Source organism: Terrapene carolina, unplaced genomic scaffold (genome assembly GCF_002925995.2).
Source record: "Terrapene carolina triunguis isolate 2854851 unplaced genomic scaffold, T_m_triunguis-2.0 Scaffold210, whole genome shotgun sequence".
Lineage (NCBI taxonomy): Eukaryota > Metazoa > Chordata > Testudines > Emydidae > Terrapene > Terrapene triunguis.
The window spans coordinates 756,642-782,234 of record NW_020664561.1 but is presented as its reverse complement, the minus strand read 5'-3'; the positions used below and the strand labels follow the sequence as shown (position 1 = coordinate 782,234).

General features: G+C 49.4%; 2 protein-coding genes across 3 annotated transcripts in view; one reads left to right on the top strand and one right to left on the bottom strand.

The window, feature by feature from the left end:
* LOC112117800 (olfactomedin-like protein 2B) overlaps nt 1-6,989 on the top strand; it is a 109,758-nt gene extending 102,769 nt beyond the window's left edge. Inside the window, exons 7-8 of the mRNA XM_026655583.2 lie at nt 4,241-4,417; nt 5,817-6,989. Coding sequence (XP_026511368.1) covers nt 4,241-4,417; nt 5,817-6,418 — 779 coding nt within the window. The 3' untranslated portion in view covers nt 6,419-6,989. The remainder of the gene's footprint in view (nt 1-4,240; nt 4,418-5,816) is intronic.
* Nucleotides 6,990-13,742: 6,753 nt separating this feature from the next.
* Nucleotides 13,743-25,593, bottom strand: part of LOC112104980 (cyclic AMP-dependent transcription factor ATF-6 alpha) — a 362,675-nt gene continuing 350,824 nt past the window's right edge. For both annotated transcript variants that reach the window (XM_026655320.1, XM_026655321.1), the window contains one exon: nt 13,743-15,209. In XM_026655320.1, the coding sequence (XP_026511105.1) occupies nt 15,001-15,209 (209 nt within the window). In that variant the 3' untranslated portion in view covers nt 13,743-15,000. The remainder of the gene's footprint in view (nt 15,210-25,593) is intronic.

Below are 25,593 nucleotides of genomic sequence, written 5' to 3'. Positions count from 1 at the left end.
CACCCTGCTGTCCCTCTGACACAATCACATATGTCCCCTGCTCCCCCCGACACTCTCACACACGCCCCCTGCTGTGTGGGGAGCATGTGGACGACCCCAAGTGCCTGGGCTCTGAGGGGCAACAGAGGAGTTGCAGGCACCAGCCAGTGGTTCAGTGTCTCCTGGTGCTCTGCAGCTTGGGCACAGCAGCCCTCAGGAAGCGTGTGCTGAAGCGCTGCGCTGAATGGTCAGGGAACGAGACTGGCCAATGACGCCCCTGGGCAATCCCCCGTCACACAGCCAGAGCGACCGCTCTGCCCCACACCCACTCCCAGATGGGGCTGTCAGGGGCTAACCGAGGCAGCTCTTTGAAGAACTGTGCATATTCTGTGAAATGGGGCTCTGTGATGAAGCGCACTCCCCTCTCATTAGTGCCTCCTGTCAGCTGGGTGGGAACCTGCACTCTGCTCGCCCTGCCCCCTATCAGCTGTTGCCCTCATTAGGTGCCCACTACTCCAGGTCCCGACCCAGGGACGCTACAAATAGCAGCCACATGCTGCTTCATTTAATAGCTGCTTCTGCCGCTATTCCCTAGGCCACTTCCATGTAGCTCCTTCGTCTTCACCCTCATCTCAGGGCTGAAGATCTCAATTCCACTCCTTCCTCACTCTTCTGGGCCCAGCCAGCAACTGCCCTGCTCGGCCCTGCAGCGCCTTTTAACTGGCCTGCTGCGCTCTGAGTGGCTGCTTCCCTGTAGCTTCTCTAGGCAGGCCTGGAGGACTCACCTTCACTGCTTCTTTTCTGGAGCAGGGTGTGGTAGGACTGCAAGGCCTCCAGCAGAGGGCCCTCAAAGGGCCTGATACATCCCATCACATATCTCCCCCACGCAGAAAGGACTGGGGTGGGGGATACTATGGAGGGTAATGTCCCCTCCTATCCAGGCTTTGCCTTTCTTAGATAGGGTCTTCTCTCCCAGACCTTTCTGTCTGGAGAGCCTTTTACCAACTTTGCCCTGCTTGTTAGGGTTCTCACTCTGTTTCCAGTCTCCACCCTGGTTAGTCAGGTGCCCCCCAATCCTCAGGCCTCTGTCTGGAGAGCTTTTCACTTTCTGCCCTGGCTGCTCAGACTTCTCTCTGAGACCTTTCTGCCTGGAGAGCTCTTCCAGTTTCTGCCCTTCTTTGGTCAGGGTCTTCTCCCTCAGGCCTCTTTGCCTGGAAAGGTTTTACAGTCTGCATTCTGGTTTCTCAGGGTCTCTCACCCAGGCCTCTTTGCCTGGAGAGCTTGTAGGCCCCAGTTAGTCAGGGCTTCCCCTGTCAGACCTCTCTGCCTGGAGGGCTATTCACAGTTGTTGCTCTCCTTAGGGTTCTCTCTCCCAGCCCTCTGTCTGGAGAGCTTTTCACAATCTGTGCCCTGACTTCTCAAGGTCTTCTTCTCTCCAGCTTCTCTACTATGGAAGGCTTTTACAGTTCAGGGTCCTTCCTTAATTAGCCCTGTGACACTTTCTCCTGCAGAGCCAAACTGTACCCATAGGTGGACTCTACAATAGCCGACACTTGGCCAAGTCCTGCAGCCAAGGGGGAACTTCCTGATTAGCAGCAGTCAGGAAGTCTACTAAACTCTTGGTAATGTGCTTGTTCTTCTCAGTTACATCATCTGACAAGACCAGGACTTGGGCTCAATTCTGTTGTAGGTGTTTCATATGGTGGGTATATTCCTTCATATCTTGGGGCATGTCATAATTCACCACATGCTGCGCCCTGTGAATATCTGGTTCCCAGCAACTTCTGATGTAGTCAACACCAGGATTTCACCAAGGTTGAACTGACTTAAGGCTGCTGCCTGGTCTCAGAGAAGCGCCTCCCTGGATGCAAACACAAGCACAGCCTTCTGAATTAAAAATGTCTTTATCCACATCCAACCTCCGTCCAGGTCTTCCAAACACTAAGAACGGCATCCTGTTCCCAACATGTCTCAATGCTTCACTCAGCTGCACCCACTTCTCCTGCTGGATCCACAGTACCTTGTGGCTGATATTCTGGGCCGTAGAACAATATGAGTCTTTCTCCTTCCTCAAGGTAGGCCCCTTCCTTTTAAACAGGGTCCTGCTTGTGGCCTTGCTTTGCCAATATATCAGGATCCTGGGGTTTTAGACCCACGATTGGGTAGCTCTCTTCTTCAGCAGATGGATGTATGTCCTTGTCCAAGCCATCTTCCTTCTGTACTGACCTCAGTCCACACAATTCCAGCTCTTTTTCTAGTGAGGCCACTTCAGCCTCGAGACTTCCCAGATCTTTCTCCTTAGCCAAGCTGGGCTTTGACCCTGGCTGGACCTTGAGCAAGTTTTGGAGCTTAGTCAGCTCCTTTTGCAGCAGAAAACACTGCTGTTCCCCAGATTCCTTTTCAACTTTGAGGCAGATCAGTTCTTGCTCTCTACGATCCTTTCCCATGACGAGCAGGTCTCTTCTGGTTCCTGTTGGTACCTATACCACCCGTAGTTCATAGAACCAGAGGATTATAATGAACCGCAAGGGTCATCTAGTCTAACCCCTTGCCAAGATGCAGGATTTGTTGTGGCTAAACCATCCAAGACAGATGGCTATCCAGCCTCTCTTTGAAAACCTCCAATGAAGGAATTTCCACAATCCCTAGCCAGTATGTTCCATTGTCCTGCTGCTCTTACAGTTAGGAAGTTTTCCCTGAGATTTAATCTAAATCTGCTGTGCTGTAATTTGAACCCATTGACTCTTGTCCTGCTCTCTGTGCCAAGAAACAACTTTTCTCCGTCTTTTTTATGGCAGCCTTTCAAGTATCTGAAGACCGCTTTCATATCACCCCTTAATCTCCTTTTTTCCAAACTAAACATAACTAAACACAGTTCCTTCAGCCTTTGCTCATATGACTTGCATTCCATCCCTTTGATCAGCTTTGTCGCTCACCTCTGGGTCCTGTTCTGCTGCTGTTCTGCCACTAACAGGCAGATTGCCTCCTCCATTGTCCCCTTGTTTCAGGGGCTGATCTGTAAAGATCCCCCTTCTGATACCAAGCTGCCTGATACCTCTCGTTAGTGCCTCCTGTCAGCTGGGTGAGAACCTGTGCTCACTGCTTGTGGCGCCCACTGTCAGCTGTTGCCCTCATTAGATGGGTTTTCAGTGGCTCAGCCCTCTGGCCGAGTCACACACTGTCTAAACACATGAAGGCAGTGCAACAGGGCCTGCACCTGTGCCCTTGTTAGTAGTCCTGTCTCTGTCCTAGTTCTAAGTCCGTATCTGCCCTGGTATAGAGCAGTGCCCCAAGGCTTCCTCCCTGGAGACTCTTTAAGTTCTGCCCGTCACTTGGGCCTCTAAGCAGTCATGTCAGGTCTTAGTATCAGTCTCTGGGGGGACACTGAAGTGCCTGCAGGGCTGGGTGGCAGCTGAGTCTGGGTTTGAGAGCGTCAGTGGTGCCTACCGGCTGGACTTAGATGCCTAAAGAGGCAGTTAGGGGCCCAAGTCCCTTTGTCAATGTCGCTCCTGGATCCTGGTTTGCAACACCTTCTACCACTCTGGTCCTGAACCAGTCCCGCCAGTCCAGGCCATGGGCTCACCTGCGCAAATGCCTGTCAGCATTTAGCAGGCAGACATCCCTTTGAGGCCATGGCTGAGACACAGCGAATGTAGCTCTGCTCATACTCCAGCTTTGGTGCTGGGGGGATTTAAGAGTTAAACCCTCTGAATTTCAGCAATTTTTGGAGAACCCCAAGAAATTGCAAATTTCTCTGGGCTTCGATGGCAAGTGACATGGCCAAGGTTCCCCTGAAAGCATTGTGAATTTCCGCAGCTTGTGCAGTGACACTAGCCCTGAGTTTGGCTCCTGTGCCAGCACCCGCTGGATGCTGCAATGACATTGGGCACATTTGCCATCCCTGCTGCAGGGGAATGGGCTGATCTCATCCAGGAGCAGACAGGGATAATTTACCAAAGGGAGTCGGCTTTGCTCAATGCAGTGGGGCTGTCTGATAGAGGACCCTGCAGGACCCAGGCACAGGGCTGCTAGTGCCTATGAAGCGTGGCATGGCAGGACATCTGCTGGCCTCACAGGGCTGGCAATGGGGAACAATTCGAGGATATGGTTTCTGAAGCAGTTGGGGTGGGTGGGAAATGGCACTTGTTGAGCTGTGTGAAGTGGGCTGATGCCTCAGTCTGTGGCTAGAGAAGAGGCTCAGCGTAGACCCTGCATCCCCAGTAACTGCAGAGTGAGTGATTGCTCCTTTCCCCTGCCCTAGGACGCTGCAAAGATACGCTTTCCACCATCTCAGGCCCCACCATCCAGAACACTTATGGGCGGAATGAAGGCGCTTGGATGAAGGATCCGCTAGCCAAAGATGAGCGGATCTATGTCACAAACTACTACTATGGAAACACGCTGGTAGAATTCCGAAACCTGGAGAACTTCAAACAAGGTACGCTCTCCGGCTGCTCGCCTGGTCCTCCCCAGTCTCTGTACTTGTGCTGGAACCATGTCACTGAGCATCTCTGCACAAACCAATGTACTTCTCCCAGCGGTGCATGTGGGGCATGGACCAGTCTGCCTAGTCCCTAGTCTGTGTCCCGGCTGCTGAGCAGAGAATGAGGAATGTCTCTTTGTACAGTGTCTAGCCCAACAGGATCTGGGCATGACTGGGCTCCTAGATGTTACAGCAATACACCCAATAATAATGAGCCATGGCTTGTGGCACAGATCCAGCTCTCTGCTTGTTGCTGTTGCTGGTAATGACAGGACTCCTGTGAGCTCCAGACAGGGGCAGGAGGCCAAGCTCAATTGCCCTGGCTCCTTGCCGGGAAGCACTAAGATTTCCCTGCTGTTGGTGAGAGAGCCTCTGATCAGAGCCAAGCTGCAGATCAGCAGTCACCTGGGAAAGGGACGGTTTGGTCCCGAGAAGGGTCAGAAGCCGAGCTAGAGTTAGCCAGTAGGGGGCGTGTTTGGGATCACTGAGACAGAGGGATGAAAGTCACCAGGGTGTGGGGGAAGGTGATAGCTGCTGCTCTGAGAGAGCCAGGGAAAGGTGCAGCAGGGCTGGTGGTGGAGACATGCAGGGCAGTAGGTTGGAGGCAGCATGCAGTATAGGTCCAGTGCGAAGGAGCCTCGGTTCATAGCTCAGATTAGCTCCATGATGGAGCCAGGGAGGGGAGTGTGGGAGGGAGCAGGGGCTAGAGAAGGATGGAGAGGAAGGAAGGGCCAGCGATTAGGGCACTATCCTGTCACTCGGGAGACCTGGGTTCAGTGCCCTGCTGGGGCAGGTGCCCTGTGCAACTGGGGCCCAGAGCGTCAAATGTATTTAGGTGCCTAACTCCACCAAAGCCAATGGGGAGGAGCTGGGCCTCAGTCCCCCTCTGTGAAAGGGCCCGGCCCCACCTCTGAGTGCTTGAGGAACAATATGGCGCCCATATACCATGGTGATGGGGACCATGCACGCACCTGAAGGCACTAGAACAGTGTGGGTTGGAGAACATAGTCTGGGTGTCATAGCTGGGCTGGTGTCACTTACTCCAGCAAACTCTGTGCCAGGTTGGGTGAGGAAGTGGTGGGGGAGCAACGGGTCACCTGCCTGGAAGAGAGAAACTGGCCCTGCCGGGTGACTCAGCAGAGCATGACCTGGGTTTGCCACATCCCAGGCACAGCAAGTGCTAATCTGCGCCAGCAGCTGAAGTGGAGAGGATGCAGATGACCTGTGAATGGGGCAAAAGGGCCACCAAGAGCTGAGGGAAGGAGGGTGCTGAGTGACAGGTGGGGGCAGGAAAGCGGTGAACCTGGAGAGAGAGGGGCAAGGGTTTAATTGGTGCAATGTCTCTGCTGTCCAGGGCGCTGGAGCAACTCCTACAAACTCCCGTATAGCTGGATTGGGACAGGACATGCTGTCTACAATGGCTCCCTCTACTACAACCGGGCCTTCACGCGCAACATCATTAAATACGACCTGAAGCAGAGGTACGTAGCTGCCTGGGCCATGCTGCATGATGTGGCCTATGAGGAGGCCACACCATGGCGGTGGCAGGGCCACTCTGATGTGGACTTTGCTGTGGACGAGAATGGCTTGTGGATCATTTACCCAGCCATCAACTACGAAGGCTTCAGCCAGGAGGTCATCGTCCTGAGCAAGCTGAATGCTGCCGACTTGAGCACCCAGAAGGAGACCACGTGGCGGACAGGCCTGCGCAGGAACTTCTACGGGAACTGCTTCGTTATCTGCGGTGTGCTCTACGCTGTGGACAGTTACAACCACAGGAACGCCAACATCTCGTACGCCTTTGACACCCACACCAATACACAGATCATCCCGCGGCTACTCTTCGAGAACGAGTACTCCTACATCACCCAGATAGACTATAACCCCAAGGACCGCCTGCTCTATGCCTGGGACAATGGGCACCAGGTCACATACCATGTGATCTTTGCTTACTGAGACCCTGGCCACTGGACACTGAAAGGACCACTAGCACCTTTTATCATTATTATTATTTTGTACAAATCCAAGAGGAAATGCTGTTTTTAAAGTGGATTGTAGATCAGTCCACAGGGCAGAATCAAACCCTTTATTTTTGGTGTAACCTTCCTTCTCTTTTATACTGACACTGCTGCCTCCTACGCCGAGCGGGAAGGATGGGCAGGCTATTGCTTCATGAGTCCCTCTGCAGTGGGGTGGCTGCTGTGGCACCATAAAGACAAAGGGACAATACAAATACAGCTAGTTGCTTTTTTGCTAACTAATAAATAATAAAAAAGCAATCAAAGCAGCCTTCTTGCTCAGCACAAACATGTCTAGCGTGCAGCGGTGGCGAGGCCTCTCCTTTCAGGGGGTGCTCAGTTTGTTCTGTCTGCACTGAGTCAGGCTGGTGACAGTCCCATTGGCCTGCGAACAGCCACAGGTGTTAATTGGACAGTCATTTGAAAGCTGGGGCATCAGTTTTCTGCTCTGCAGCCTCTTTCGTGTGAATGGCATCCTGGGAGCTGGCGGTGCTGTTATTTGCCTTTGCTGCCATAAGCTGTTGCTATAGCTCTGCCCCTTGCTCATATGACGTGCCCACACATGCAGACCAGAGCTCCCTTGGCACAAGTTCTCACACGTCTGCCCTGCTATTGAGAGCGCATAGATGACCAGACGCTGCTATGCTGGGAGCCACGCTGGCAGCTACCCTGCGAGAAACCGGTGGGATGCCTTGTCGTTTTGTAAATAAATGTAGCTGATTCTGTCACCCAGAGGAGACCCCCGCAATATTTGCTTTTACTTATATCTCCCTGGGCAGCAGCTCAGCTTTGCCATTTGGTCGCATTTTCCTGGAGATGCTCAGTGTGGTCGTCTGCCTGCAATTCCAGGGAGCGCCATGCATGTGGGAGCCAAGCCTGAGAGCAGCACTGCCCCACAGCTCTCATGTCTGCTTTATGGAGACCTGCACTAAATGCTCCATCCTAGCAGAGTAGCTTGGGCTTCAGGTTTGCTCCTGGCCTGGGGGTCCCTGTTTATATGGCCCATCCCCCCTGCTGCTGCCACTCAGCTTTTGTGGCGCATTTACAGCCTGTCAGACACGCGCTCACAGTTCTGCCAGCAGCTTGTTGTATATATACACATCCCGTAATAAACATTCTTGTACCTTTGCAATTGTTGGGGGCATTTTTGGGGTTTGTTATATTCTCGGGTGGCAAAAAAATAAACGGAAAATGCTCCCCAGGTACAGGTCGCAGGTCGGGGATGGGCTGGCCAAGGGAGCTGGGAACAGATGCTGGGCATCCTTTCACCTCCAGGCCAGCAGTGGCTGACAGTCATGGCCCTGCCAGATATTGGGGTGTGCAAAGGAAGCAGGGAGCATCAGGCCAGGGCCTGGCTAACATCACAGAGACCGCAGTAGGCCCTTCTGTTTGCTTACTTGAAAATTCACTTTCTTGGGCTAAGCAGGTGCACAGGCCCCTGGGAACAGGCCCCCAGTCAGATGCTCCAGGCCTGGGCTTTGCTGGTGCCTTTGCCAATGATTTTATCCCTGGCACAATTTCCAGACCTGAGATGCAGGTGTAGGATTTCCAAATGTTTATGCCTTTCAGGGCCTGGCACTTTTCTCCATGCAGCCCCGTCATCTCTGAACAGCGCTATGGGTGCAGGGCCTGAGAGTCCAGCCCCCATCTCAGGGCTGGGCACATACAGCCAGGGCAGATGGACTGTTATGCTTGCTGCCCATTGTCAGGGCAACCTGCAATCGGCGTCCAGGTCGTCTGTATCCTGAGCCCAGGAAAAAGGTCCTGCAAAGGAGCACTGCTGGGCACAGAGCCCCTGGAGACACAAGTACGCTGCCCCTCAAGCTGCCAGGCTCAGCGCTAGCAGGCGCCCTCCCAAGCCAGTTGCCCTGCGAACATCCTTAGACCAGCACTGATACCAGCTATGAACAGGTGGTGGCTGCTGAACAGAACACCTGCAGCATCCTCCCGTGTCCTTCAGCAGAGCCTGAGCCCATTCCAGGGCCACAGGACAAGGAGAGGGAGCAGCGCTGAGCAGAGACGCACAGGACCACACACAGCATGGCTGCAGGACTGGGGAACACATGCACACAAATAGGGAGTGGCAATGACACCGACAGCCACCCCATACGTAGGCAGTGGCAGGAAATCGGGCACCTCCCAGGGCAGGAAAGGCCCGTCGGTGGCTGCGGCCATCTGCCCGCCCAGGAGCACCAGTTATCAGGCTGTGCCCCAAAGGAAGTAATCCCTGCCAGTCCTGTGCCGGCTTTTTCCACATCCTTCTTGTAGTGTGGGGCCCAAAACTGGACACAGTATTCCAGATGAGGCCTCACCAATGTCGAATAAAGGGGAACTATCATGTTCCTCGATCTGCTGGCAATGCCCCTACTTATACAGCCCAAAATGCCGTTAGCCTTCTTGGCAACAAGAGCACACTGTTGACTCATATCCAGCTTCTCGTCCACTGTGACCCCTAGGTCCTTTTCTGCAGAACTGCTACCTAGCCATTCGGTCCCTAGTCTGTAGCAGTGCATGGGATTCTTCCGTCCTAAGTGCAGGACGGAAGAATATAATGCAGGAAATAATCATTATATATATATAGTGCAGGAAATAATCATTTCCCTCGATCTGCTGGCAATGCTCCTACTTATACAGCCTAAAATGCCGTTAACCTTCTTGGCAACAAGGGCACACTGTCGACTCATATCCAGCTTCTCGTCCACTGTAACCCCTAGGTCCTTTTCTGCAGAACTGCTGCCTAGCCACTTGGTCCCTAGTCTGTAGCAGTGCATGGGATTCTTCCGTCCTAAGTGCAGGACTCTGCACTTGTCCTTGTTGAACCTCATCAGGTTTCTTTTGGCCCAATCCTCTGTATCCTATCCCTACCCTCCAGCGTATCTACCACTCCTCCCAGTTGAGTGTCAGCTGCTAACTTGCTAAGAGTGCAGTCCACGCCATCCTCCAGATCATTAATGAAGATATTGAACAAAACCGGCCCCAGGACCGACGCTTGATACCAGTTGCCAACTAGACATGGAGCCATTTATCACTACCTGTTGAGCCCGATGATCTAGCCAGCTTTATATCCACCTTATAGTCCATTCATCCAGCCCATACTTTTTTAACTTGCTGGCAAGAATACTGTGGGAGACCGTATCAAAAGCTTTGCTAAAGTCAAGGAATAACACGTCCATACAGCAGCAGGAGTGGGTAAAAAAATAGCTAAATAAAGTGTCTTGTATTGTTTCACTGGCAAGTCAGACTGGTTCCCGGTTCCAACCATTGTGGACATTACAATGTAGGGAACTTGTAATCCCCAACTACTGAAAAAAGGTGACCCCCTTCCCCAACCATCTAACTACAGCCATTGAAACAAGTGGTAGATTACCTACAGACACTTTAGTAGCAATCAAACCTTTAGGGCGTAACAGTAGCTACTCTCCCTTCCTTCCCTCACCTAGTATTACACAGTTACAAAACTTGGGTTTCCCCCCTTCTTCTGCAGCATCAAGTCCTGGGTTTTCAAACTGGTGAGGACTAGATATGCCAGTTGGTCTCCTCTGCTGTGGCCGCTCCGGTACTCTCCAGTCCTGCCTCAGGGGACAGAATTCCATTGGAAAGATTTGGCCTACTCAGAGTAGAGAGTAGAACCTAAGTGCGAAAGCTTCATTCAAGTCCTGGAGGCGACCAGAATTCAACTGGTTTCCTCCCTCCATCGGTGGAGAATTTCTCTGCTTTTCATTCTCTCATTTCAGAAATGGAAATAGATATAAAAACAAAGTTTAAAAATGATTTTATTTCCTCTTGTTACAAACACAGATGGACTCATTTATGAGAATGAAATAAAGTTATTTTTTTCTGCATACAGTGATCCCACATATCATTTAAAAGCAAAATCAGAGCAGTCTCATCCCCTATATCCCAAACAGGATTTTATTCTGAGGGTCTAAAAATAATCTGGTAAGAATAGCCTTGCTGCATCCATTTTACGAACTTTCCAGGATGTGCTGCACAGTCCATGCCCTGCTGGGTCGCCTTTGCTGGCTTGAGTCAGGCCCTCTGAGTGCTGAGGTCTGTCTGGGGGGTCAACTGCAGGACTGGGTCTATGGATCTAGGACTGGATTTGAAGCTTTAGGAAGTGCATGGGAGCTCAGCGTGTGAAGAGCCTGCTGTACCAGGCTCATGACTTAGTTACTGTCTTTCCAACATAGAAAGTCCCAAATCTGGTCACTGTTGGGGATGGTGCTAGGGTGTCATGGGGTGAGTCTGCAAGAGGCAGTGCTAGAAAAGGGGGCAGCACTACTTTAGACAAGGCACAGGCATTTTCACTATTTTGTGGCCTGCTCCCTGGTCAGCAAGGGATACACAAACGGAGTCCCTGATGCTCCCAGCTGGCTCTAGTCCATGGGGACCAAGACCTCTGCAGCTCTCATTTGAATACATGCTTCCCACAGTTGTTGCAAAATCCTACTGAAATCTCATTTTGTTTAAGAGAGCATGAATAATCAAATTCTTCGGAGTGCGGAGATTTGGTCCAAGAGGACATGCTGGTGGTCTGTAAGGCTGGGGAGATCAGATTGTGAGGGACAGAATCCATTTATTTTAGGCCAAAATTAAGATTTGGATTTATTTAAAAGTGTTTTGCAAACTGTAATAGAAATATTTCAGTGAAATTAAAACAACACGTCAAGTAAAACAGTTCTTAGGGTGATTTAAATATTCCCCTGCAGTGACAGAAACACAGACATCAGCACTGCGCTGGAAATGGGAGCCAGAAAGTGACACTGACATGAAAGTGAACAGCGGGATTCAAAACAGTGATGAGGGTTATATAAATAAGAACCTGAGTAGATTTGCTTTCACCATCTAAGGTGAGTGAAGGGAAAAACAGAGCATCAGGATGAAAAGGATGATTACAAGAAGTTCACTTTAATAATCTGAGGTATCAGTAACCCAGGAAAGGTGTGTTCTTAAGCAAGATGATGCTATTTTTATCTTGGCTGTCCCTTCAAATAGAAACAAACTACTCAAGATCGAGGTGCCCAAATTAATGTGTTGAACTCTGCAATTTAACCTGCGCAATCAACCCTTAAGGACTCTAGATTGGCTTGCAGTGTTCTTGCTGTCTGCTCTAACACCACCGATTTTCACAATGAGATTTGCAGTCAAAGTGTGGAAGCCATTCAGATGAGCTTAACAGAAAGTTTAATGGTTAAGATACTTAAATATCACCAGAGTCTAGTACAATCCTTAGAAACACACATCTTTCATCACAGGTTTCATCACACTTGCCAAGGGCTGGATCCCTTCAATGATCTGTGGTATCAGAATGCTGGTAAAGGAAAGTTAATATAATTGCAAAGTAAATGCTTTTAACCAGATGTTCCTCATGGACTGTTACAGCATCCACCCTCAGCTGGTACGTCTGCAGACCCCATTGTAAGCACTGGTGCAAAATACATGAGTACAAGAACTGGAACAAGGTGTCTGCACCCCTTCCCCTCTCAGAAGGTAAACATTGGCAGCCACTGTCCTGAAAGTCAGCACCATTAGCCCTAAAATGTAGAGTGCCATCAGCTGGGAAGTTTGAATGTGCTCTCCCAAGCACCCACAAAAAGCCACAGCAAACTTGCAAAATCCCACATTGTAAAAGTAACCCCTGCTCCACCCCCTGCTCTGTCTCCTGTCATATCCCATTAGTTAGTGTGCCTGTAGGCTACCACCTTGGTTCTCCTGCCAGAGTTCACACAGCCAGTGGGTACAAGGTCTAACGGCTAGTGTAAACCACATCTTACAGTCACCAACATTCCAGGTACTCTTATTTGTAAAACAATGGACTCCCACTGCCTGCAGGAATTACTTTGGAGCACTGGAAAAATGGTCACTGTGTAGCAGAAGAGAGTGGTTCCTTGCTATGGAGGTATTCACCTCTGCTGGTAGTTCTGTTTTTTGTAGCTGGTGCCCAACGCCTCACCCATTTTAGAGGGGCATTTCTCTGCCCTGCTGCCCAGTTCTCATTCAGCTGTCTGGCCTGTAACTTGCAATGCAGCTTGGGCTACTCAAAGGCATTGGCCCCCAGCTCTAAGGAGCCCATGCTCCATTACAAACTAGGGCACACACAAGTGAAAGGGACCCCATGAGATTGGAGAACCACTAGCATAAAATGAACATCCCATAACAGGAAGTACAAGAGATAGCTCAGCTGACTGATTTCTTCTTGCTAGATTTGCCTAACTTGGATCAGGACCAAGCTGCTCAGACATGGCATTTAAAAAATAAAAATCCCATACTGCCTAAAATACATCGTAGTGACTCTAAACACACACAGGAGCTGGCAGGGACACTGCCTCCATAGCACAGTTGCCAACTTTCACAATAAGCCAAAAATCAAGCTAATCCCATTTCAAAACAAGGCCAAAACAAGCCAAAACCCTAAGAACCCCAATACTCTATGTGACTAGATCCCCCGGTGTGCAGTCTGGGACTGTGGTGGGCCTGCTGTGCACCCCCGACTCTCTCCCCCCCTTGCCCCTGCTTGCCAGAAGCCGATCAAAAAAAAAAAAGAAGCAACCAGCTATAACAAGCAACAAGCTACAAACCAAAAACTAGCCAATAAGCAACTCACAAGCCAATTAAGTCAAAAACAAGCCCAATTTCTGCATTTTTTTCCATGGGTTTGGCATGTCTGCTCCATAGTGATTGGGCCTGGGAGCCCCATACAGTTCTGTTCTAGACAAGCCCCATGTTGTAGCAGCAGCTAGGCGGCAGACAGGACCTTTTTATGGGGAGCTAGGGCCACTTGTGTCTGATCTCATGATTCATACCATGACAGATGATGTGGCAGTCACTCTCTGGCAAGTCAAAGGTGCACCACAAGGTGCAGGTGAGGCAGTGTGCTGCTCTTTAAAAAGACACTGTGAACCAACACGCTGTGCTCATACAGGGCACAAAGGAACGTTCATTGTTATAACATTTTGTGTATTTTTCCCCAAATCTCTCTTTTAAGGAAGCGTCTGGTGTTTGTTTCCACAGATATTAAATTGCACATAGCTTGGCTTTCTCCAGGGACCAAATGATCCAAGGATAATGCTGGCTTCTGCGCTAGGAAGGAGACTCAGCATGCTAAGGGGACAAAGCTTTTCTCAATCATGAGAGTGTTTTAAAAATGCTATTCATTTCCCACAAGGAGCTAGCACGGAATCAAATGGCAGGAATTCCCTTCTACTGGTGAGAAGAGTGCGTGCGCCTGGAGAGCGAGGAGCTGCCTAGTGTTACCAGAAATGGAGGGTGCTGCGTGGAATGGGATTCCAGGGCAATACATTCAGACTGAGCAGCCAGAGGAAGTTTGTAGTGGTGACAACTATTAGACTGGAATAATCCCCACCACGTCCTGTGCGCTGCAGGAAGTTAGACTGGGGGAATCTTAAAATCTAGCCCAAATCCAGTCCCTATTCTTCCTCCATGAGGGCAGCAGCTCTGCAAGCAGTAGAGCTGGTTTGGCTCTGCGGGGGAGGATTCCAGGGGTGTGCAGCGTGTGCCTGCTCTGGACAGTGCAGAGCTCAGCTTTGCAGTGGTTCCTGCATGGAACCACTCTTCTTCTTGCCTGCAGGGGGAACCATAGAGGCCAGGCCAGCTGTTCCTTTCTCCCATCCTGGTACCTGGTACTAAGTACAGAGCAGAGTGTGAGCAGAATGGTTCACTGCGCACAGTTCCAGACAAAAGCTGCAGCCCTACCTCTGCACAGGTACAGGACATGTCAGTTCTAGGGCACCCCATGTCTCGCTGCCCCCTCCACAGTTAAACTTGCCTATTCTTCTCCTGCCCTGTTTGCTAATATGCTTGAGTGTAAATAAATAAATACTGTGACTCTGGACTTCTACCAGAGCCTCCCTCCACAAGATCCCTAGCTTTCCATAAACAGCAGCTAATCAAACCTCAGAACCCCCTCCTCTGTGAGGTAGGGCAGGGGTTAGCCCCAATTTACAAATGGGGACACTGAAATACAGGTCAAGGAAGTTATTCCAGATCATACAGCAGGTAAGGCCCTGTCCTCCTGGCCCCAGCCCTGCTTGCTGGCCACCAGGCCATACTGCCACTCCCAGACATCACCACCCGTCTGCCCAGCTTCCTTCGCCTGCCTGCCCTGTCCCTGCAGGATGTCTGTTCACTCGCTGTCATTACCAGGATGATGTCAAACACTGCCCAGGGCCATCATGGGACGTATCAGACAGGGGAAGAGGCTGGGCAGGGTGCACCAGCAAGGCTGGGAAGGCAACGGGCAGGGCAGCGTCACAGGGTTCTGGTAAAACGTTCCACTTGAGGAGTATCAGTGTTGGAATTACGCCCGGGCTGAGCCCTCTGCAGTTCTAGGAGTCCTGGAAAGGTCAGACTAACTGCAAGTGGTAGGGCCTAGTGCTGGAGCTGGGTATCCCCAGCTGTTTACCTAGTAATAGTGATAGTGGTGAAAGCTGCATTTGTATCACCAAACATTTCTGCCTCCTTGCTGAGGCTCAGGGACTGCAGCTGTGAGGCTTCTGGGAGCTACTGCAGTGATTCCACGATTGCTCTCATGGGGTGGGCTGTCTCAGGGACGGTGGGAGCAGCGCTATAGAAGGGGTTGGTCTGATTCCCTTGCTGTTGTCGAAGGTACCAGGGTATGGAGGAGCTTTTGATATGCAGAATCCTGGTGTCCATCACTTCACAGTCTATCTGCATCATCACCTCGTAGTCCTGCCCATTTATCACATTCTCTGAAAAAGGAAAGGGCAGCATTAGCACCTCAGCAGCATCTCCTTTCTGTTATGTTGGCCTGAAGTTTGGGAAAACCCTTTGAAACCAGGATATAAAGATACTTTCTAAGGCCTTTGGACCCAAAGAGTTTTCATAAACCATGTGCATGCAGCCACCTCTGGGGTGTGTAAGGCCCAGGGAGTCTTAAATCCGGGCCTGAAGAGCAGACACCTCCATGCTACCCTCCAGCAGCAGCTATAACCAGCTCGTGCTCCACTACCTACAACCTGCTGTGGACACAGACCATGGGAGATGGAAAGTTTGGGCATTCCTGTGTGGCCTTTTGGGTTGGCCCATTGTAGAGAGAGGGGCCTGGGCCCAGGGTCCATCTCTAAGGTTTGGGCAGTGGCTATAGCTGGATATGTGCTACACATGCTCATTTGCCTTTGGGGACAATAGCACTACTTGAAAAATGTTTTAGCATAAAACTCAGGGACAGGACAAGTCACCATTTCAGCTGGGAATACAATCCTCTGCCCTGCACCAACCCTCGCAGTCAATCACCCTGCCAGGCCCTGAACCCACGGCACTTCCATTGCCTAGAGAGCTTGTATGTTCACAGAGAGGGGCTAGGCTCTGAGCTGGCTGGGGAATGCAATCAGTGGGGTGCTTACTGTCCAGGGTTTAAAGATGTGTGTGTGTGGAGGAGAAGGACATCTGAGTCATTGAAAACAAAGCCAGTGTCTCTGGGGATCTCTTAGGTTTTTGCCTTTGGAGCTAGGACTCTAAAGTAGTCAGCTGAGTTTGCTTTCTGTGCCTCAAGAAGGAAGATTGTGCAATGGAAAATGTACGGATTAGAGGCATGAAATACATGTTACCAATTTTACTGCTTTCCTGAATTAACTTTGATTCTAGCTGATGGCTCACAATCGGGGCTGCACCCCTTGTGCCACATGCCACCTGCAGCAGTCATTATATCAAATATGTCTGGTGCAGTAATGAAAAAACAGGAGATAACCTAGTCTAAGGGGCTGACAGGCTGTGAAGAAAATGGAAATGTTTGATTTCCCTTGCACTCTGGGTGTGCTGCCCTGTGAGCAGAGCCAGGGGCTAGCTGTGACTGCCAGGCTGCTGGGAACTCAGGCTGCTGCTTCGAACACTGGACAATTGGCTAATACTCCTGTGAATGGACTCTTCGCTCGGGGGGCTGCAGGAGCTGGCTGGGGGGTGTGGGAGGTGAAAGGTCTGCAAGGCCTGAGGCAGGAGTGTCCCCCGTTGGGACTTCTCTCCTGCTCATTTGGCAGCTTTAACCTCTTGCCTTCTTCACCCCTACGCCCACCGCCAGCTTGGAATGTCCTTGGCAGTGCTGCTGGTCTGTCCCTCTCTTTCCTGCACTCCTGAAACTCATGGGCAGGGGAGCTCCAGCACCAGCAGGGGTGTGGTTGTGGTCTATTCAGTCGCCACTCTTCCTGTACACCTCAGCCAGGAGCATGCTGATAACGGGACTGACTGAGGGAGAGGGCTGGATGGCACTCCCATAGCCATGCAAATCTCCAGGGTGCCTTTGGAGAGAACCTGACAGCTGTGGCAGTAGTGCATGAGGTGACAGATGGCTTCAGGCTCATAGGAAGAAAAGTGGGTCAGGGTTGTTCCATTGTCTCATATACCAACTGATAGAGAAACTCACCCTCTGCCCTCGGCCTGCACTCCTGATATGGCGTGTCCCTCCACCTCTACCCTCACTCCCTTTACTGGAGCTTGACTTAGCCCTTGGGCCAGCAAACACATCAGCAGCTCCCACTGGGGAAACTGGGCACTCTGTGGAACTAGCAGCAGGAAGCAGCTGGGAGACAGGCTGTTGGCCAAGGTAATGCTGGCAGGGGTCTGGAAGAAACTGGCTTTGGGGAGGGAGTCACACAAGGAATGGAAGGCAATCTGCCCGGGCACAGACTGCGTGTGGGGTTAGAAGGAGCCTAGGGAGGTGGGAGGAGCCTCTCCCTGTAGTGGGGACAGAGCAGAGGGAATAGCATGGTTCCCTTTGATGTGGAGAACTCCTCATCCTTTGTGCTCTTGTGGTTAAGGCTAGGGAGGACCCAGACTGATCAAGAAAATGGAGCCCCCAGCCATGCTGGGCAGGGAAACTACTTGCATTGTAAGCTCTTGGGGCAGGGACCACCTCTTCAGTCTGACTGTGCAGAGCCCAGCACAGTGGGGCCTGATCTAGGATTAGGGCCCCAGGCACTACTGCAATACAGATGCTAATAACAAAAGGAAGCAAACTATATGAACAAGGGGAGTACACCCATATGTGTTTGCCGGGGGGGGGGGGGGGGGGGGGGGAGGAGGCTTTCAGTGCCTGGAATCATAGAACCATGGGGTTAGAAGGGACTGCAAGGGTCATCTAATCTAAACTCCTGCCAAGATGCACATAGAAGTCAGGATTCCTGGGTTCTACCCCAACTGTCAAAGACCTGCTGTGTGGATGTCTCTAAGGGTGAGTTTTTCCACATGTAAATGGAGGACTGTATGGGGTTGTTTTGAACCTTAATTCATATTTGTCAAGTGCGTGGCAGTCCTTGTAAGAAAATGCAAATATTATCGCTATTAACAGAAGAAAGACATCATGGTTTGTGTGCCTTGGAAAAATGTCTGTCTGTCCTTGGAATTCCCTAGTCATTTAACATCACACACACAACATTTAACCAAACATTACCCACCAATTTTTTGCTTATCAGGCTCAGAGCTAAATCCACACTTCAAGGAGACAACGAGTGAGTACAGGTACGGCTGGCACACTAGTGACAGCAATAGTTCAGGGTGCTTATGCATTTCCATTTTAGACCTTCAGCTTCTATTGTCAATAGCTTTCTGATTCTTTCACTTTTAAGGATAAAATTCTCAAGGCCTACTCTGTCATGGTGAATCACCGTGGAAAGTCTGAGCAAGATGATTCAGCCACTCCTGAGAATGTGGATAATGGATACAATAATGCTTCCCACAATCTTTTTTTCACCAGCTCTAACACCAAACTGTCTGGGAAGAGACAGCTGATGTTTTGCAGAGAAAGAGCCACTAAGGTGAAGCTTTCAGAGTTTGGGGGAATTCTATTTTGATTTGGGTGAGTTAGGCCAGGTCTATAGTACCATTTACTTCAGCATAATTTATGTCGTTCAGGCGTGTGAAAAAGCCACCCCCCTGAGCAACGTAAATTACAGTAACCTAAGCACCGGTATGAACAGTGCTGTGTCGGTGGGAGAGCTTCTCTGCCAACATAGCTACTGTTTCAAATGGCAATGGATTTATTATGCTGATGGGAGAGCTCTCTCTCGCTGGCATAGGGTGTCTTCACCAGATGTGCTACAGCGGCACAGCTGTGCCGCTGTAGCACTTTTAGTGTAGACTAGCCCTTAGAGTCTGAAAGGAAGGTTTAAAATCACACTCAAACAGGCTGGTACAAATGCTGGAAGGCACTGCTAAGGCTAATGCCAGTACAGCTGAACCAACAATGCTGCGGGTGGGAATTATTTGATGAAATGCCCTACTGCAGATTGTAGCCATGATCATGGCCTACACTTGCAGCTGAAAAAGTTCAAAGCTGGCTTAGCTCCCCCACTCCTGATGCCATGTACATTCATAGATTTCAAGGCCAGAAGGGACCATTATGATCTTCCAGTCTGAGCTCCTGCATAACACAGGCCAGAGAGCCTCACGCAGTGACTTCTGCATCCAGCTCTGCTTGAGTCAGAGCAGATCTTTCAGAAGGAGACCCCCCAGTCTTGATCTACAGATGCCAAGTGATGGAGAATCCACCGGGGTCTCTGCACTGTGCATTGCTAATCCTTGGTGCCATCCAGTCTCCCTTCTCTGTAGTAGCCTAACGTGCTTAACCCAATCCTTCCTCTCCAACTCCCAGTCAGCTCAGCCATGTACCACTGAGCCCTGTGCCCAGAAACCCTCTATTGCCTCATGCAGTGAGGTGGACAGCCTGGCAGGCTGGCCAAGAATCGGCTGGGATTGAAAGCCCCAGGTCTCAATATTGTTCCCATTCCTGTTAATCTGCTGGAATGTTTGCACTTTCCAGTCTGCATTAAACTTAGCTGCTTTTCACTGACATAATGTTTAGAAACACAGAGGGGCTAAGTTGCTTCTAATGTTTACTGCCCTGAGTTATCTGTGACTGATAGTTTTGCAGGGTTATGTAAGTGAAACAGGTCTGTGTAAAGGAATTTGTATTTATAAATAGATTTACTGCTCCTTTTTACACTTCATAACATACAGCCCTGTGTGCTATGCCACCTCAGGACAAAACTCCAGAACCTGTTGGGTTTTTAAAAATATCTGTACTTTGTTTTTATGCTGAAAACCCGTACTTTGTTTTTTATGCCACTTTAGCTTGCATCTAATTAGTTGTTAGCATTGCTTAACCAAAGGGCTTTTGAAAACCATTATTCAGAACAATTCAGGACATACATCTCTACCCCGATATAACGCGGCCCGATATAACACGAATTCTGATATAACGTGGTAAAGCAGTGCTCCTGGGGGGGAGGGGCTGCGCACTCCGGCGGATCAAAGCAAGTTCGATATAACGCGGTTTCACCTATAACGCGGTAAGATTTTTTGGCTCCCGAGAACAGCGTTATATCGAGGTAGAGGTGTATAATTTGGAAGCAACAGAGGGGGAGAAAGACCTGGGTGTATTGGTTGATCACAGGATGACTATGAGCCACCAATGTGATGCAGCTGTGAAAAAGGTTAATGTAATCCTTGGATGCATCAGGCGAGGTATTTCCAGTAGAGACAGGAAAATGTTATTACCATTGTACAAGGCACTGGTGAAAACTCATCTGGAATACTGTGTGCAGTTCTGGTCTCCCATGTTTAAGAAAGATGAATTCAAACTGGAACGGGTACAGGGAAGAACTACTTGCATGATCAGAGGAATGGAAAATCTACCTTACGAAAGGAGACTCAAGGAGCTTGGCTTGTTTAGCCTAAGCTAACGAAGGCTGAAGGCAGATATGATTGCTCTCTATAACTACATCAGAGAGATTAAAAACCCTCTGGGAGGGAGAGGAGTTATTTAAGTTAAGCGCCAATCTTGGCACAAGAACAAATGGATATAAACGGGCCTTCAACAAGTTTAGGCTTGAAATTAACAAAGGCATAGCATGCAAGTCACGGGAGGTGATACTACTCGACACTGGTTAGGCCTCAGTTGGAGTACTGTGTCCAATTTTGGTCAACACTGTATAGAAAGGATGTAGAGAAACTGGAAAGGATCCAGAAGTGAGCGACAAAGATGATTGAAGGGATGGAATGCAAGTCATATGAGCAAAGGCTGAAGGAACTGGCTATGTTTAGTTTGGAAAAGAGGAGATTAAGGGGGGACACGACAGCAGCCTTCAAATACTTGAAAGGCAGCCATAAAAAAGATAGAGAAAAGTTGTTCTCTCTTGCCACTGAGGGCAGGACAAGAGTCAATGGGTTCAAACTACAGCACAGCAGATTTAGATTAAATCTCAGGAAAAAAGTCCTAACTGTAAGAGCAGCAGGACAATGGAACAGACTGCCTAGGGAAGTCATGGAAGCTCCTTCACTGGAGGTTTTCAAAGAGAGGCTGGATAGCCTTTTGTCTTGGATGGTTTAGCCACAACAAATCCTACATCTTGGCAAGGGGTTAGACTGTTGTGACTGACCCTTGTGGTTCCTTCTAACCCTATGATTCTAACATCTATTCATGTTTCTCCTGAAGCCTGTAGAGTTGAGCTCTGAAGTTGCAGGAGGGTTGGTGTGGCCCTGTGGAGGCAAAACAGCAAGGACAATGGGACAACCCCTTTTTCTCCTTCATGACACTGTCTCCACAGAGCAGTACTGACAGACCAGGAATTTCTGAAGGCATGACCAAACTCCATGTAGCAAGCTTGCAGATCTCTAAAGTCTTTCTGCATACAAACTTAACCATATAGATTAAGCTAAATGGAAATAAACCATGCGTAAACCAAAATAAGCACATCTACAAACAAAGTGGCACCACGGCTACTAAATTATTTTAAAAACACACCATTAGTTAAACTAATGCAAGTGTGTGCAGACAAGGCCTCATAAGGCCACACCATGACAAGTTACCGTGAAAGCTGCCATTCCTCTGGTTAAATGGGCTGAGTCACTCAGATAGAGAGCACTAGGCAATTGGTAAGAGGACAGAATAGGACTCAGGAAGGCTGGTCGTATGCTTGGCGAGGAGAGCCTCCTTCAATGACTTTGGCCTCCTTGTAGACAGACTCACTAAAGACCTGTCTGTAGAAATTGTATCTGGGAGGAAGGGAACTCAGGAGAACACACCTACTGCTCACAGAACTCCTGCGTCGGGCCATAACAACAACAACATGAGAGAAGCCAGGAGAAGGAACATCAGTTGCCGCTACAATCCAGCAGCAGCATTCAGGATCCAGAAGCTGTACCAGTTAAACTGTCCTGAGGCTATGAGTGAGATCCTCGACAGGCCCTCATCTTACTGAGCAATCCCATCAGAGAGACTATTCTCGAACTTCAAGGGTGCGTTTGACTGCATAGCTCAGAACGACATGCAGCTTCCAGGGTGCCTTCATACACTACCCTGGATGACTGTGCAGGGGACCTGGAACAAGACTTTACATCATGAGAAGTAATGACCAGACTTACTAAGACCAAAAACACAGCACCAGGAAAAGATGGCATTCTCTATAACTTCCTGAAAAAATGAGATCCTGGCTGCCTGGTATTAACTGCCATCTTCAACAAATGCAAACAATTCTGCCATACCCCCAGCTCCTGGAAGAAATCTATGATGGTGCTCGTCTACAAGAAAGGCGAGCGAAATGACCCCAGCAAATGGAGACCCATCTCTCTCTGTTCCACTATATACAAACTGTATGCTCATTCAGACCCTGTTTACAATCAGAAACAAGCTCCGCACAACCAGGACACACCAACTCAAAGCGGCACCAGCCCCTGCCAGAACAACGGATGCAAAACCTGCAGACATATCTCCAAATACCCCCAAGCACAAACCTTTCAAGATCCATAGTTCCTACACATGCTTGTCACAATATGTGGTGTATTTCATCCCATGCATCAAATGCCTCAATAACAACTATGTTGGTGAACTATCTGAACAAGTATGTGGGTGAACCAACTCACAAACAGGGAAGAATTAGTAGGGGAAGCAAAAGTGGATGGGAACCTGGGAGGCAGTGACCATGAGCTGGTCGAGGTCAGGATCCTGACACAAGGAAGAAAGGAGAGCAGCAGAATACGGACCCTGGACTTCAGAAAAGCAGACATTGACTCCCTCAGGGAACGGATGGGCAGGATCCCCTGGGAGAATAACATGAGGGGGAAAGGAGTCCAGGAGAGCTGTCTGTATTTTAAAGAATCCTTATTGAGGTTGCAGGAACAAACCATCCCGATGTGTACAAAGAATAGTAAATATGGCAGGCGACCAGTGTGGCTTAACAGTGAAATCCTTGCTGATCTTAAATGCAAAAAAGAAGCTTACAAGAAGTGGAAGATTGGACAAATGACCAGGGAGGAGTTAAAAATATTGCTCAGGCATGCAGGAGTGAAATCAGGAAGTCCAAATCACACTTGGAGTTGCAGCTAGCAAGAGATGTTAAGAGTAACAAGAAGGGTTTCTACAGGTATGTTAGCAACAAGAAGAAAATCAAGGAAAGTGTGGCCCCTTAGTGAATGGGGGAGACAACCTAGTGACAGAGGATGTGGAAAAAGCTAATGTACTCAATGCTTTTTTTGCCTCTGTCTTCACAAACAAGGTCAGCTCCCAGACTGCTGCACTGGGCAGCACAGCATGGGGAGGAGGTGACCAGCCCTCTGTGGAGAAAGAAGTGGTTCGGGACTATTCAGAAAAGCTGGATGAGCACAAATCCATGGGGCCGGATGCGCTGCATCTGAGGGTGCTAAAGGAGTTGGCGGATGTGATTGTAGAGCCATTGGTCATTATCTTTGAAAACTCATGGCGATCGGGGGAGGTCCCGGATGACTGGAAAAAGGCTAACGTAGTGCCCATCTCTGAAAAAGGGAAGAAGGAGGATCTGGGGAACTACAGGCCAGTCAGCCTCACCTCAGTCCCTGGAAAAATCATGGAGCAGGTCCTCAAGGAATCAATTCTGAAGCACTTAGAGGAGAGGAAAGACATCAGGAACAGTCAGCATGGATTCACCAAGGGCAAGTCATGCCTAACTAACCTAATTGCCTTCTATGACGAGATAACTGGCTCTGTGGATGAGGGGAAAGCAGTGGACGTGTTATTCCTTGACTTTAGCAAAGCTTTTGATACGGTGTCCCACAGTATTCTTGCCAGCAAGTTAAAGAAGTATGGGCTGGATGAATGGACTATAAGGTGGATGGACTATACCTGAAGAAAGCTGGCTCGATCATCGGGCTCAACGGATAGTGATCAATGGCTCCATGTCTAGTTGGCAGCCAGTATCAAGCGGAGTGCCCCAAGGGTCAGTCCTGGGACCGGTTTTGTTCAATATGTTCATTAATGATCTGGAGGATGGCGCTGACTGCACACTCAGAAAGTTTGCAGCTGACACTAAACTGGGAGGAGTGGTAGATAAGCTGGAGGGTAGGGATAGGATACAGAGGGACCTAGACAAATTGGAGAATTGGGCCAAAAGAAATCTGATGAGGTTCAGCAAGGATAAGTGCAGAATCCTGCATTTAGGATGGAAGAATCCCATGCACTGCTACAGACTAGGGACCGAAGGGCTAGGCAGCAGTTCTGCAGAAAAGGACCTAGGGGTTACAGTGGACGAGAAGCTGGATATGAGTCAACAGTGTGCCCTTGCTGCCACACTGATTGCCAGCAGATCGAGGGACATGATCATTCCCCTCTATTCGGCATTGGTGAGGCCTCATATGGAGTACTGTGTCCAATTTTGGGCCCCACACTACAAGAAGGATGTGGAAAAACTGAAAAGAGTCCAGCGGAGGGCAACAAAAATGACTTATGAGGAGAGGCTGAGGGAACTGGGATTGTTTAGTCTGCAGAAGAGAAGAATGAGGGGGGATTTGATAGCTGCTTTCTACTACCTGAAAGGGGGTTCCAAAGAGGGTGGATCTAGACTGTTCTCAGTGGTGGCAGATGACAGAACAAGGAGCAATGGTCTCAAGTTGCAGTGGGGGAGGTTTAGGTTGGATATTAGGAAAAACTTTTTCACTAGGAGGGTGGTGAAGCACTGGAATGAGTTACCTAGGGAGGTGGTGGAATCTCCTTCCTTAGAGGTTTTTAAGGTCAGGCTTGACAAAGCCCTGGCTGGGATGATTTAGTTGGGGTTTGGTCCTGTTTTGAGCAGGGAGTTGTACTAGATGACCTCCTGAGGTCTCTTCCAACCCTAATCTTCTATGAATCTATCATTTAGTGCTATGTCTGTGTTATACAGGCCACACTAGATGATCACATCACACAATACTCCTGACTTTACAATCTATGAAACCCACAGTGGGGCTTATATTCCCAGACTGGACTGGAATTTGGAGCAATGCAAGCTCCACTAAAGGTGAGGGCTCTGGCTTCTCACAGCTTAGGCGTCTGTCTGTCAAACCAGTACAGTTCTCCCCAAATGTAGCTCACTTGCAGCCCATTTGCTGTTTAAATTTCTGCAAATATTCTCATTCATACTATGCTCAGTAGTCTGGACAATGTTTCCATCGGAAGAGCTGCTATGCATTACCAAATAAGTCTTAAACATAGCAGTGGTACTGTAATAGCTATGGAGACAAAAAACACACTCATCCCAAGAACATATCAGTGGTTCTAAAATGTTTACAAATGGGACAGATTTGCCTTCTATGCTGTATTGCTTGAGGCAATAGAGAAAGTATTATTTGCTTTTTGAGCCAAATCACTTTTCTTTTAAAAAACAAGATGCGTTTGAGCCCCTTTCCAGAAAAATTATTTTCAATGGCCTTACCTAAGTGGTAAAGCTTAACTGTCCATCAGACACCAAAGTGAGTTAAAATGGACCCTTGGAGCATTCAAGTAAAGGTACTGTTCCTTCCCAGGTCTCCTTGTATGTCTCCCACTGAACGGGATTGCTAAGAATACAAACAATGGGCCAGATTGCGGGGTCCGATTAAGATGTGCTCAGCACAGGGCTTGGGGCTGCCACCTTTTCTCCCCATGAACCCTGGCCCCCTGTATACTGGCTGCAAGGGTCTCCTAGGTACTGCATTGCTTGCTGCTGATCACGTGACCACAGCACTCATGAACTGGCCACAGCCCCTTCCCACACACCAGCACTGTGCCAGAGCCTCACAAACAGCTAGTGAACTGACCAAATGAGTGAGGAGGAAGTTTAGATGCAAAATTACCCAGTGTGACAAAGTTCCTCCTCT